This window comes from Silurus aristotelis, assembly GCF_946808225.1.
Source record: "Silurus aristotelis genome assembly, chromosome: 1".
NCBI lineage: Eukaryota > Metazoa > Chordata > Actinopteri > Siluriformes > Siluridae > Silurus > Silurus aristotelis.
Genome location: NC_139574.1, coordinates 14,258,746 through 14,273,088, shown reverse-complemented (window position 1 = coordinate 14,273,088; position 14,343 = coordinate 14,258,746). Strand labels below are relative to the sequence as shown.

The following is a 14,343-nucleotide window of genomic DNA, read 5'->3' as shown; positions in this document are numbered from 1 at the left end:
CTTGGGATACCAGCTGGCCAAATGTGCGGAAAGACAAGCTCTTAAGAAGGAAATAAACACTGACCAGTTGATTCAGCGGAGACTTGAGGGTAGGACATAAGCTTCTAAAATGTTTTAGGTGGTCAGACAATTTTAACAAAAGTTATTTTAGGGCAAGATAATGTAAGTATTGATACCCAGAGCATCAGCGTCATGAGCGTGTGTATGGCTTTGCAAGCGTACCTGATGCTTCTGGGACTACCATGGTTATCCTGCAGATTTCAAATTGCATTACTGTCTGAAAATCAATGTATAAGTAACAAAGTTTAAAAGTAATAACACTTTCTATTTAATAATTACCAGATGATATCTTTACCTTTTTTTCCCCACAGGTAATCCTAAAATTGAGTTTGTGGAGCCTAACAGGTACATCTTTGCTATTTGTATGGGAGTAATTAAATAGAAATGGTGTATAATAACCCATATTGCTAATTAGTTATGCTAGCTTAGTTGCTAAAGCAAAAATCATGACAATAAAGCAAATTTCAAACGGTGATGTACAATGTGTAGCCAGTTTTTTTTTTTATGTCTACATTGTAAGAACACAATTAGACATATACACAAAATCACTACTGACTTAATATTATTTGAATGTTTAATCATTCCAAACATACAAGTGACTTTAGGTGAGTGCTCTGTAGACCTCAGTCCAGAAAATACAATAATACATTTGTATCTTCTTTCAGGCAACACAATCAGCCTGCATTGGACACCACTTCTCCTAAAAACCTTCCCTGTGACTCTTTAATGGTGGATTCTTCAGGGATGAATGAAGACATTGATCAGGAATTGGCCCCTCTGGGGTCATCAGATTCAGAGTTTGAGACAGATGATAGTAGTCAGCAAGAGCCCCATGAGACTGAAGATGAAGACAAAGGCAAGTCTGCAGCAATGCCTAATTCTCCAAAGCCTGTTCAAGAAACTGGGGACATGCTATCTGTGCATCAGCTCCGAATTCTACTGTTTGCTTTGTGTTCTGGAATCCAGAAAGCAGCCAAGGATATGGATATAGAACCTCAGCTTATTAGGACTTGGCTTCAAGACAAAGAGAAAAGACTAGACTGTGACTGTCTCGGCAGTAACAGTGGAGATGCTTTGGATCATTTGGTGGAGTGGGTACTAGTCCAGAGAGAGCAGCAGCATCCTATCAGAGAGGAGAACCTGTTTCAGAAAGCTTCCGAGATTCACAGTCAAACTAATCAAAGCAGTTCCTTTCGTATTTCTTATGAATGGGCAGTGACTTTTATGCTTCAATACAAGCTGGGCTTGCATTATCTTGGCATACCTGGTCATCAGCTACCATGCAGAATGGAAGAAGTTTGCAGGGATTTCACAGGATTTGTGCATAAACAGATTAAAGCACACAATATTCCGCTTTCTGCTGTTGGTACTATGGATGAGCTTTCGATTTTTGTTGACTTTGACCGTCTTGTTGATGCATCGTTTTCCAAAGACACTGCATTCCAATTAGAAGGCACTGGAAAACCATGGATGAACATTTATCTGTCAGTGCTGGCAGATGGTACAGTGTTGCCCACAATGCTATTTATTGAAGGCACCTCTTTAGAAGGTTGTAGCAAATCGCTGTCAGACATAGTTAAACTTGAAGCAAGAGTTGGAGGTTTCTCAGAAAAAGAGGAATTAGAGATCTGGACTGCTAACGTATGGCAGCAGTATTTAGACTCTCAGAATGGAAATAAGGCCATGCTAGTTATTGATAGCCATCATAGCCATATGACGGAAGACTTCCTGTCTACCTTGAGTGGAACCCAGACCTTACCTATGGTAATTCCATCCGGATGCAGCAGTCAACGTCAGCCTTTGGAAATGTGTGTGCGCCCAGTTCTAAAAAAGTTTTTGCTGTGTCGCTGGTCTCATTTTATAACCCAAAACAAAACAGCTGATCTAAAGCCTGAAGACCTGGCTAGACGACTTATGTCTTGGTTAGAGGAGGCCTTGCATTGTTGTTCTGGCAGGCCTCAAATAATTCAGCACTCATTCTGCTTCTCCAGACTTATCACAGAACACGAAGAATGTAAAAAAGAGGCTGATTCTCAGTTGAAACTGCTGAATACATTGACTGAAGCCATGCTTGGGCCTAAGGCAATCGATTCTGAGTCACAGTCAGAGGAGGGGTCCCTAAAGAAACACGTCAAAGGCATTCTAGAGAAAAAAGAAAACCTAATCAGTGAAAATAAAAGCAGTGTTGAACAGGCAGAGCAAAAAGGACTTGAAGAATCACATCACAGAATAACACAAAATGAGAAAATTGAGACTGAACAACAAGCACAGGAAACGAAAAAAGTTGGATTAGAGTTGTTAAGTGAGACGTCAGAGAGACATATTCCCCTTCTTCCAGAAAACTCCCCACAGTCACCAGTCATACCTCATGTTATTGAGAAAGCAGAGACTTTAAAACCCTGTCAGGACATTGTTCTAGCACAGATGGATGTTTGATCAAATTGATAATTTGCTACAGGAATTTTAAAGAAATGGTTAACATAGCCAGTAACTATTTAATGTCAAATTATGGCTAATAATTATTCTGAGCTGCACTTGTCTTAACCTCCATTCAAATTTTATTCCATAAGACTATAGTTGATGAGAATAGATGTGTTGATCCTTTTTTAAACTATTTGTACTTCCTTCCAGATTGTAACTATTTTTTCATTTATGCTATTGGATGTGAATCTCTTGTATAGAAATGGTTTGTTTTATCCATCCAAGTAAACATGGATCATGTTTTTTACCCATACGTCTTTGTGCTAATGATCATAATGACCACTGGGTGTAAACTGAAATAGTGAAATGTGAAGAGATGAGACTTTATTTGCTTTGGGTTTACTTTGCCAGAAACATTTTCAGTTCTTCCTCCAAACGGGTTATTTTCTGCTTGCTTTTATTTATTTAAAAATAAACAGATTATTTAAAACATCCAAACTTATCATTGTTAAAGGTACATGGAGGTCCAATTATCATTATGCAAATTATACATTTACATTTATGATATTTAGATGTCGTCTTTATCCAGAGCGGCAATGTCATTTATGCTGCCATGCAGTTGAGGGTTAAAAAACATGCTCAAATTTTGCCTTATAGTCTTAAAGTTTCGGACGAAGGTGGTCATTGAGCTTAAGGTCAGAGCTTTGGGCAAGCCACTAGAATTCTTTTACACCATCATTGACAAACCATGTTTTTATGAACCTTTGTGCAAAAGATTATTACAATACAAGAAAATATTTGGTATTCATTGTCCAGTGAAAGGAAATCTTAATGTTAGAATACGACATTATAGACAATGTTATGCTTTCAGATTTGTGGCAACACTTTTAAGATAAGTTAGATATACACTGACCAGGCCTAACATTATGACCACCTGCCTACTATTGTGTTCCGAATTTTCTGCCCAAACAGTCCTTCATTCAACATTCCGACATTCAATTACAAAGCTTTACTCCTATTTACGAATGATTCATTTATTTTATTTCCTCATCAAAATCAACTTGTATTCTCGATCCCTTGCCTACAAGTTTCTTCAAACATAATTCCAGAAGTAAGTGAACTTGTTCTAAAAAAAATAATAATAATAATAATAATAAATAAATAAATCTTCCATTAGCACTGGTAATGTACCTAAATCTTTCAAACTGTTATCAACCCCCAAATCTAGAAACTTGACCATGACCCATGTCAGCTGTCCAACTAAAAGCCAAAATCATAACTTTTTTTTTTTATCTCCAGATTCTAGAAGAGGTTGTAGCGCAGCAGTTATGCTCACACCTATTTAGGAATATCTTTTTTGAAATGTATCAGTCAGGATTAAGTTCTCATCATAGCACAAAGACAGGTTAAAGGGTAAATGTTGGAATAAAGAGAACAGCTCTTTCCAGCTTTAAGTCTTATTTGACTGATTGCTATCAGTTTTTTTATGTAAATGGTGAGTTCTCCACACTCTAAAGTAAAGTTTGGTGTTCAGCAAGGATCTTGGGCACACTGATTTTCTCTTTATATATGTTGCCTCTGAGTGAAATTATATGTGAACATGGTATTAGTTTTTATTGCTATGCTGATGATAGTTTAGTTTCTTTTCGGCTTCTCCCGTTAGGGGTCGCCACAGCGGATCCTCCGCACGTTTGATTTGGCACATGTTTTACGCTGGATGCCCTTCCTAACGCAACCCTCCCCAATTTATCCGGGCTTGGGACCGGCACTAAGAGTGGCTGGGGATGGTTCCCTGACCGGGAATCGAACCCGGGTCGCAGCGGTGGGAGCGCTGCATCTTAACCACCAGACCACCAGGGGACGATACACAGTTGTATATTTCAGCAAAGCCAGATTAGCGAGATCATCTTTACAATGTTGAGGAGTGTGTAAATTAAGTTAGACAGTAGATGCTTGATAAGTACTTAAACTAGGAGCTACTAGCTGCTACTACACATGCAGCTAGAAATAAACTTTCGGATTATTAGCATCTCTGAATGGTCAACTCAATATGTATTGCAGTCAAAAACCTTGTCTTTAATTTAAGGCTCATTTGAATAACATTACCAGGATCGCCTTCTTTTACCTTAGAAATATTGCTAAAATTAGAAATATGATGATGTTACAGGATGCAGAAAAACTAGTTCATGCTTTTGTTACATTTAGATTAGACTACTGTAATGCTTACCTGTCTGGGTGTTTGAGTAAGTGCATAAATAAGCTTTAGTTGGTCCACATTGCAGCAGCAGGAGTCCTTATTAGATTTAGAAAATATGACCACCCCGTTTTAATCAGTCTACACCAGCTCCCCATCAAATCTCACATTGTTTGAAAAATACTAATACTGACATATAACACTTTTAAACTTGCGCCACAGTATCTGAGTGAACATCTGTACCGTTATGATCCCCCATGCCTAATTACATCAAAAGGTGCAGGCTATTTGTTGGTACCTCAAATATTGAAGACCACAACAGGGGGCAGATCTTTCTCTTATAAAGCCCCAACAGCCTTCCAATTAGTGTTCGGGGCTGAAAATATTTATTTAGTCAAGCCTTTTATTGGTAAAGGAGCAGATCTGGAGGGATCATGGATATATAGTGTTCAGTGAACTGGGATATTTGTATGCTGTTGTCTCCTCACTCTCATACATTCACTCAGGTTTGTAAACAGTGGTGAGGGGGGCCGACTCTTATCCCAGAGATCCTTCATGTCTGTGTTACCTTCTAGTGCTCCCTTTTGGTTATGCTGCCACAGCTGTTCTGCCGGAGTCCTCAACTGCAGTGTCCTTAACTTTTATACAAAAATAAGGATACTTAATTTATATCCTTCTACCGGTCATCCCGCTTCTCTCTCACTTTCGGTCCAGTTAAACATGCTCCTGGTGGACCAGTGACCAGTGTTCCTGCCCCTCTCCTCTCCTTGGACCTTTGTCCCGGTCCTGGTCTGCCTCTGGATGATGTTCTATTCGATTAGAGGCCTCCCTGTGCAGCTGGGGATCGTTTCACATCAACGACCTGGGGATCCATGAAATTAGGGAGTAACACAGAAGGTATGAGGATGGATTTAGACACTACTTGATGACAACAGTCTGCTACACTGACTCAGGACTACAGTTTGCATTTGATCACCATTACTGCACACCTCAGTCCGGTTCCTCTCAATGGTTTCTTCCTTATGCCATCTCAGGGAGATGTTCCTTGCCATAGCTGCTACTGGCTTGCTTTTTATGGACAAACTTGCACTTATATAGAACTGCTTTGAGACAATGTCCATTGTTTAAAGCTCTATACAAATAAAAAATTTATTGAATTGAATTTATGATGCAATTGTATTTGCAAGACTGCAGCAAACAGAATGGGCTGTGGAGTGTATGAATAAAGTCACAGAGGGCTTAGGGTTTAAATAAATCATTTACAAGTTGCACTGCAAGATGGATTTAAGCCATAAAACATTAAGGACTATCATCAAGGTGTTTAACCACACTACCACTTTACCATGGCGTGACCAGGATGGCTGAATGATACCACATAGATCAATGTATTACTGAAATCAAAATAGTTTATCAATGAAAAGGTTTTTTTTTTCTTGTGTTTTGCAAGTTTATTCATTGGTTGCATTCCAGTTTTCATTTATTTGTATATATAATCATATAAAATTTCACGCTTTTGAAAACCCAGCTCAAAGCAGTCAGAACAGAGGACTGTAAACTTTGCTGGTGTAAAAGCTTTGGGTTGATAAATGATTAGCAGCACTCGTGGTTACATAACCTCTAGTTTCCCCTGCAGGCTCCAGGACGCGCCTCATTTCACTGCTGTAGTACTTTCTACTACATCCAGCCACTCTTTCGCGCCTCATTGAATTCCGAAAACTCTTTTACGAGTTTGATAAGAATGGGTAAGTACACGACTAATTGTATCCGAGACACTATATGATTGAGGTCTTTTCTTTCCCCACGCACACTTTCGCGACATTTTGCGAGTAGTACAGGCAGAGCTGTAGTTTGAGTTTCTGTAATGGTGTTTCGTCCTAAATAAAATACTCGAAATTAAAATGGGGTTGTTTTTAGGCTAGTGTTGGATTTTATTATTCATGCTCCCAATATTGGATCCTGGAAAATCTGCATTTTTATTTTTTATTTTTTTTTATTGATTTAGATCATAATGTCTAAACTAGGACCTGTGGGTCGGCCTGCCATGATCTATACAGTATTAACAGATCAATACATTGATTCCTACAGGGAAATGATTTTTGTTTTTGTTTTTGTTATTCAGTTCTTAGTATTATGACATCATAAATCAGGGGAATCATGGAAACTTTCATTTGAATATAAAACAGTTTGATATAATAAACAAATACTTTTATTAGCCCTCAAGCAAGTTTAAGTTTTGGTCCTTTATAAGAAGTACCTCTGATTTAGATGGTCACCTTACCAAGTGAACTTCCTTTTGGAGATAAATAACAATAAATGTCCTTCGGACAGATACATGTAGACTAATCTGCTAATAATCTTGCCAGAGGTGCAAAATTTCACGTCCACAATTATATCTAAATGTTTACAATTTATTTATTATTTACATTTTAAATTAAGGCTACAAAAAAAGAATCACAAAAGAGGAACCGAACACTTTGCACTCCTGATGTTAATGCATGTCAACAAATCACTAAAATGCAGCTACCTAATGATAGTCATTCCTTCACTTTGTATAAAATAGTAATTGTAATATCTAATAGCTGTGATAAAATTTGTATGAAATGTAACCCATCTGGTCTATTAATGTTAAGATATGGGCGAGTTTATGTTTGTTTATAAATTGATGGAGAGTTCTTCAAAATTAAGGGCTGTATTGTTTTCTTGTCTTATTTTATTTAAGTGTAATAATTGTGCATGCAATTATTTTGGCAAACAGCCACACACAAAATGTATCTCTTTAGAAATATATGCATTAAAGGAATGTGTTGCTTGAGGCAAAAAAAGTCACCTAACAAATGACATTTTCCCGTATTAGAAAATACAGATTATTTATAATATGTAGAAAGTAAACATATCAATCAAATTTTATTTGTCACATACATACAGGGTACGAAATGCAGTAAAATGCTTTAAACAATTATTTAAATGCTTTAAAAAAAAATGCTATAAATAATTTTAACAATTATTGTGACTAATGTGCTTTCCCTGTTAAAACTTCCATGGAAATGTGGCATAAACTTGTTAAACATTGTTAACCACACTATTGTTTCTATAAATCCTGACTGCCTACAGTTGATATGCACATATTGGCAATATATGCCAATCAGCATATAGGCAATGCCTAGCATGACCAAATGGTCACAACTATAAGAGCTACTATTAACTGTTGCTTTGGGCATTAGATCTTAACCAATGTTTAATCAGTGCATTTAAATTGTGAAATACTCCTTTTCAAATGCACAAGTGTCAAATATTTGCATACTGTTGTTTTTTTTTAGAGATAAGAACTCCACTGCTTGGTACTTTATGCCATAGCTTTACCATGTACTTATATTGATATAAAATTTTGGCAGGAGCTGAAGTACATAGGAATTGTACAAATGTCCTCTGAAGTACTTACTGGGAATATACACCTTAAAAAAATATATTTTTTTTCTATTTGTAAATTTTTTTTAATTATTATTCTTTATAATATAAATTGTTTCTTGCTTAAAAAACAGAAATATTTGGGAGAGCCTAGAAAATAACCCTTGTGAATTTTTTCTTGTTTATTAGAGGAAGGAAGTTGTAAATACTTTGGCAAGCCTTGTAGTCTTTTTGCAAGTTATTTAGAAATGTCACATCTGTTGCTTCTCTTTCAGAAACCAATGTGTCCTTAAGCTGATCTTTTCTGAACATTTTATGTAGTGTTCTAGAAATGTGTAGAATCTGTGCCTAGGTTAACTAAAACTGTTTTGGAGGCTGATGGTGGCACAGTGCTTTACCCTTAATCTTTTTTTTTTGTCACATATTTATTCAAGTATTAGTGGACAACCTTGCTGTGGATTTGCTGTAGTATCAGGTTGTTTTTCTTTCTTCTACCCACAGCATCAACCTGTTCAGGATGTGGACCAGGTTACAAAAGTCCTCTGGATGCCATGAAAGGTAATGCAATATAAAGCTTGGTATTACTAAATCCATCAAAAGAAAGAGGTACAAAATAATAAACTGTAACATGAACATTCCCCAAGGTCCTCGAGAGGAGATTGTTTACTTGCCATGTATTTACCGTAATACTGAAATCCAGAAGCCTGACTATCTTGCAACCGTTGATGTCGATCCCAAATCTCCCACTTATTGCAAGGTAAAACAAATGATCAGAAAGATTTGGGTTTGTGCAGCGCTTTACTAATTAAGTAATTGCTTGTTTATTAACCAAGCTTTGTTTCAATTTTATAATTCAAAAGTTAGTAATGTGTGTGTGCATTGGGGGGTGTGTAGGTGATTCACAGGTTGCCTATGCCTAATATGAAAGATGAGCTGCACCACTCTGGATGGAATGCCTGCAGCAGCTGTTTTGGTGATGCCTCCAAAAAACGCAATCGACTTATCTTACCCTCCCTGATATCCTCCCGGATCTACGTTATCGATGTAGGAACAGATGCCCGTGCTCCAAGACTTCACAAGGTGAGGAAGTGCAGAAGGAATAAAAATTGCCAAATTCTTTGTTGAAAAATAAAACTTACCTTTTCTACAGTAGTGTTCAAAATAAATGCTTTGGAGGTTTCTGTGTAAATAATTTTAAGAATGTTTAATGCCTTGTTTTTAGTACAGCGTACAATATGCAAAGTGCCACTGTATCAAGATAAATTGCATAAAACTTTTTTTGTTTGTTTCACTTTTTTTTTAGCAAAAAAAATGTTGTGTGCTGGAGCAGTAATATTAATTTAGGTAACAATGTGGTAATAATTTAAAACATTGTGCTTAGTCACAAAACTAAAATCTAATTTAGCAAAAACCAAGAGTGTGCCTGCTGTTGCTTTGGATTCCCTTTCTTGGCTGATGTGTCAAACTTAATGTGGTCTTCTATTGTTGTAGTCCAGCTAGAAGAATCTTAGAATGCATAACAAATGAAACCTTTTGTGTTTAATATGGTGTTAAAGAGTGGTTGAGATACAGCATTTCCTTTCAGCACATAAAATAATCTGGCCATTCTCTCTGGCCTTTTCAAGGCATTTCTGACAGCAGATCTGATCTGTTTTTTTTCTTCTTGTTTTTTATAAACAATTTTATGTAAACTATAGAGACTCTTGTGCATGAATATCTCAGTATTTTTAAATACTTAACCAGTCCATCTAGAATCAGCAGATAAAGTCACTGAGAATGCATTTACCCCATGTGAACATTAAGTAAAGCACTTGACCTGAACCTGCATGATTTTTATGTGTTGTGTCTCTGTCACATGATTGACTAATTGGACAACTGCATGAATGCACAGGTGTTCCTATTAAATTGGCATACTATTTCCTATTAAACAATTTGTTCCAACAGACCGTAGAACCTGTGGAGATGTACTGGAAATGTGGCCTGGCTAATCCTCATACCTCTCACTGCTTGGGAAGTGGCCAAATTATGATCAGTACCCTGGGCGACCCCTCTGGAAATGGAAAGGGTAATAGATCACTGTGGGCAGTTAAAGGACTGTTATACTGTATATAATAGCTCTTATAAAGCTAGTAATGACTATGCTATACTGTAATTACAATGGAGTAAAGAATAACAATTAATAATTAGCTTTAATTTTACATATTATATTGTATGAGTACCTAATAATGTTTACTATATGAAGGGTACATTTGACATGTGTGACCTCTGTAGGTGGATTTGTGTTGTTGGATGGTGAGACATTTGAAGTGATTGGAAACTGGGAATTGCCCGGTGAAACAGCACCCTTTGGATATGACTTCTGGTACCAACCACGCCATAATGTGATGATTAGCACCGAATGGGGAACACCCAAAATACTCGCCAATGGATTTAATCCTGCAGATATCAAAGCAGGTGTGTGTTCTTTGTTAAAGGTTCATTGATTGGTGGCCACTATGAATTGATTAAAATGTCATTTTGACTTTGCAGGTCACTATGGACAAAGTATCCATGTGTGGGACTGGACCACTCACAAGCATTTGCAGACACTGGATCTGGGAGAAGAGGGTGCAATCCCTCTGGAGATCCGCTTTCTGCATGACCCTGCTGCAGCTGAGGGATACGTGGGCTGCGCACTGCAGGGCACCGTGTTCCGCTTCTACAAGACTCCGGCAAGCAAACGTTAAACTTCCAGCAAATTCTTCTCTTTAAAACTCACTATGGTCATTATGTAAAGGTTTTAATGGCTAAACTTACCAGTAAGAATTCTGTTTCTTAGAAAGGCGATTGGGCTGCAGAGAAAGTCATCAAGATTCCTAGTAAAAAAGTAGAAGGTTGGATCCTACCTGAGATGCCAAGTGAGTATTTTTTAGACTATTTAAAAACGTAGTGCTAATGAGTTAAAATGTGTTTATGTCTGTAAATGTGTCTTGCTTCAGGTCTCATCACAGACATTTTAATTTCACTGGATGACCGCTTCCTGTACTTCAGCAACTGGTTACATGGTGACATTCGACAGTATGACATCACTGACAAGAGGAATCCATGTATGGTGGGCCAGGTATGAAAGCACTAGGAGAATGAATGAATCAATAATTGGTCGTATTTATAAAAAATTAAGCTTTTTTTTTACTTTGTCTTTCTATCAATTAACTTAAACTGTTTGTTATAAGATCTTTCTGGGAGGCAGCATTCAAAATGATGGTCCTGTTAAAGTGCTAGAGGACAAAGAACTGAAACGGCAACCTGCCCCACGTATATTGAAGGTATTTAAAAAGCATGCTTATATGAATAAAATCTCATTTGACATGAGTGCAGATTGGAGGTACAAAAAATAGTAGTGTTTTTGAGACATTATGCATATAGTATGTAATACTTATATGGGCTTGATCACGAATTAAAAAGGAAAATTGAATCATATTAAAGGCTCTATAAAAAAATACAATCCTAAAACAATATGCCATTTGTTTTTTTAAATTGAATTTTTGGTATTGTAAATAAAAATCTTTTTTTTTTGGAAATCAGGGCAAGCGAATACCAGGGAGTCCACAGATGCTGCAGCTGAGCCTGGATGGAAAACGACTTTATGTGACTACTTCTCTATACAGTGCATGGGATAAACAGTTCTACCCTGAGATGATAAAGTGAGACACACATAGGTTTACCAACCACTCTAATAGGAGCACTTTAGGTTCAAGTTTCGAGTTTATTTATATAGTGCTTTCCACAATGGACATTTTCTCAAAGCAGCATTAGGCAGTTTAACACGGTTATCCAACAAGCTAATCATGTGGCAGCAGTGTAATGCATAAAATCATACAGATACAGGTCAAAAGCTTGAGTATCTAATGTAATGTTGCTTCTGTTTGTAGGCAAGGCTCAGTCATGCTTCAGATTGATGTGGACACAGAGAAAGGTGGATTGACTCTGAATGAAAATTTCTTGGTGGACTTTGGACTGGAACCTAACGGTCCTGCTCTTGCTCATGAAGTCCGATACCCTGGTGGAGACTGCACCTCCGACATCTGGCTGTAAAATAGCAGCTGTTATTTCTCAAAAATATACATGAAACTCTAATCCATTATACTTCCCTATTGGTTATCAGTATATCCATCATGCTTTGTATTACTTCTGGTCTTTCCAAATATCACTGTGGGACTGTTTTTTACTTTATTTACTTTAATGTGATGCTATTAACTTTATTAAAAAAATTTCACAGATAAACTGACACTAATGATTGATCTGCATCACAATATATTGTATCGTCTGTGTCTAAAACTGCAGTCTTTTCAATAAAAATTAGCGTGCACAAAAAAGACTAATATGCATTATTTCATCAAATTTGGATAGCGCAAATTAAATATTATTACTAACATTAAGCTTTTAAACCTTTACACGCCTTTCTGTATTTCATATCCAGTGTACTACAGAGCCAGAGCAAAAATTGTTCAAGGTCAAGATTATTTCTATAGCGATTTTCTGTTGCTGTTCATAATATTAACAAGCACAAGTTGATAATGTGCATTTGATCAGATGTACTGGAGCACAAAGTTATATGTATTATGTGTAGGAATTGCAAAAAAAAAAAAAAAAGATACGTCTTTAATCAACTGGGAAAGTGTGTCTGAGTCCCAAACACTATCAAGAAGGCTATTCCAAAGTTTATGAGCTAAATATGAGAATGCTTTACTGCCTTTAGTGGACTTTGCTATTCTAGTAAATACTACTAGTCCAGAGTTTTGAGATCTCAAAGAGCTTGACGGATTGTAATGTGTTTGAAGACTGGATAGATACATGGGAGCCAAACCATTTAGTGTTTTGTAAGCAAGTAGCAGTAGTTTGTAGTCGATTCGAAACTTAACAGGTAGCCAGTGTAGATATGATAAGATTGGGGCTATATGGTCATATTTTCTCGACCTTGTGAGAACGCATTTAGCGCCTGTCTGTGGCTGAGCATAGTGTCTTTGTACGCAATTATAAATACCTCTAATTGAGTTTTTCTCAATTTTCTTTCCAGATTACAAGCTGCTCTCTTGAGGACATGGGTATGACTATTATACGATGGTGCTGGTGTTTTTTCTTTAACCTTTATTAATCGTATGGGAGCAACGGTGTTTAATGTTCTAGTGACGATAGTGTCTACGTTGTTAGCCATTTCGACAAGATCATTAGCATTTAGAAGTTTAGTTAGCTGTTTAGACAGATCAGGCAGGTTATTTATGAATCTTTCCTTAAGTGGTCAGAATAATAGTCCTACCAGAAATTGTGTTTTTGAAGAGTAATGAGTTCATGCAATGAAGATAGATTTGTAATCACAGGGGCTGAACTTCTCAAAATGTAGCTGTCTTGTATCAAGTTGTTTTTTTTTTAAATATAGCAATTGCTTTGCACATGTAAATAGGTGTGTTTTATTAGACAACTTCCCAACTGGCCTATTACTAAACAACTCTGCAGTGATTTGTGTGCAGATATAAACATGGTAACTCAAACAAAAGTTCATGGCTAAGTACCAAAACTATTTCCTCATACCCTCACCTCCCCATACATGTGTAGGTAAATGTTCACAAAGCATTCAAGGTGAAGACAAAGCAGATCATTGTAATGGACATAATAGTTTTGTATTAATACAAAGCTATTATTGAAGATTTAAGAAAAAGTAAAGTCATTTTTGTTCATTTATAAAGACAGGATTAAGAGAGATTCAATCATAGAAAAAGCAATGCATGGCGAGGTGTTTATAATTCTTTTTAAACATAAGAAATCATGCAAGCTAAGGAGGGTTTGCTTTTTCTGGGTGATGTTTTCTGCATGTCACAGATGAAAATCAACAATGTACAGTATATTTAATTTTTTTTTTCCACAAGTGTAAATACATTTGCACCACTGCATGCACGCAACTAAGCATGGTTGACTTGAAGTTGGCTGTTTTGAAACTGAAAATCCAAGCAAATACAATCCCTCCCTCTAGTCTCAGTCCTCTAGTTCTAGTGCCAAAACACCCATAAAGCATGCACTGTGCTGTCCAGGTCAGAACAAATGAATGGTAATTTAAAATAGGGGAGGTTTTTATTAAGAGACAGCAAAATAGAAATTTCTTTTAATCCTTGTTTCTTTTTCAAACCAACCACAGAGACCTGTTTTATATGTGCGAATATTTTATTAATATCTAATGGAATGGAATGAAATAAACAGCTTAATATTCAGGGTTTAAAATTGGGATAAGG

At 36.7% G+C, this 14,343-nt stretch overlaps 2 protein-coding genes across 3 annotated transcripts in view; both read left to right on the top strand.

Moving 5' to 3' along the window:
- pogzb (pogo transposable element derived with ZNF domain b) overlaps positions 1–2,979 on the top strand; it is an 18,583-nt gene extending 15,604 nt beyond the window's left edge. Inside the window, exons 18-20 of one of the 2 annotated variants that reach the window (XM_083543720.1) lie at positions 1–89; positions 372–405; positions 726–2,979. The exon at positions 1–89 is cut by the window's left edge and continues 1,348 nt beyond it. In XM_083543720.1, the coding sequence (XP_083399846.1) occupies positions 1–89; positions 372–405; positions 726–2,496 (1,894 nt within the window). In that variant the 3' untranslated portion in view covers positions 2,497–2,979. The remainder of the gene's footprint in view (positions 90–371; positions 406–725) is intronic. The other variant, XM_083543721.1, reaches the window with a different exon arrangement.
- Positions 2,980–6,254: 3,275 nt separating this feature from the next.
- On the top strand, positions 6,255–12,435 carry selenbp1 (selenium binding protein 1). The gene is made up of 12 exons (XM_083547129.1): positions 6,255–6,417; positions 8,582–8,638; positions 8,725–8,837; positions 8,975–9,160; positions 10,025–10,145; positions 10,352–10,534; positions 10,610–10,791; positions 10,899–10,977; positions 11,059–11,180; positions 11,293–11,385; positions 11,645–11,763; positions 11,992–12,435. The coding sequence occupies exons 1-12, from the start codon at positions 6,414–6,416 to the stop codon at positions 12,152–12,154; spliced, it is 1,422 nt and encodes a 473-aa protein (XP_083403255.1). The 5' UTR covers positions 6,255–6,413; the 3' UTR covers positions 12,155–12,435.
- Positions 12,436–14,343: the final 1,908 nt, after the last annotated feature.

Excerpts from the sequence above, each read along its gene's own strand:
- selenbp1 (XM_083547129.1), top strand. Across the intron at positions 8,838-8,974 it reads AATCTCCCACTTATTGCAAG|GTGATTCACAGGTTGCCTAT; the intron begins GTAAAACAAATG and ends GGGGGTGTGTAG. Across the intron at positions 9,161-10,024 it reads GTGCTCCAAGACTTCACAAG|ACCGTAGAACCTGTGGAGAT; the intron begins GTGAGGAAGTGC and ends TTGTTCCAACAG.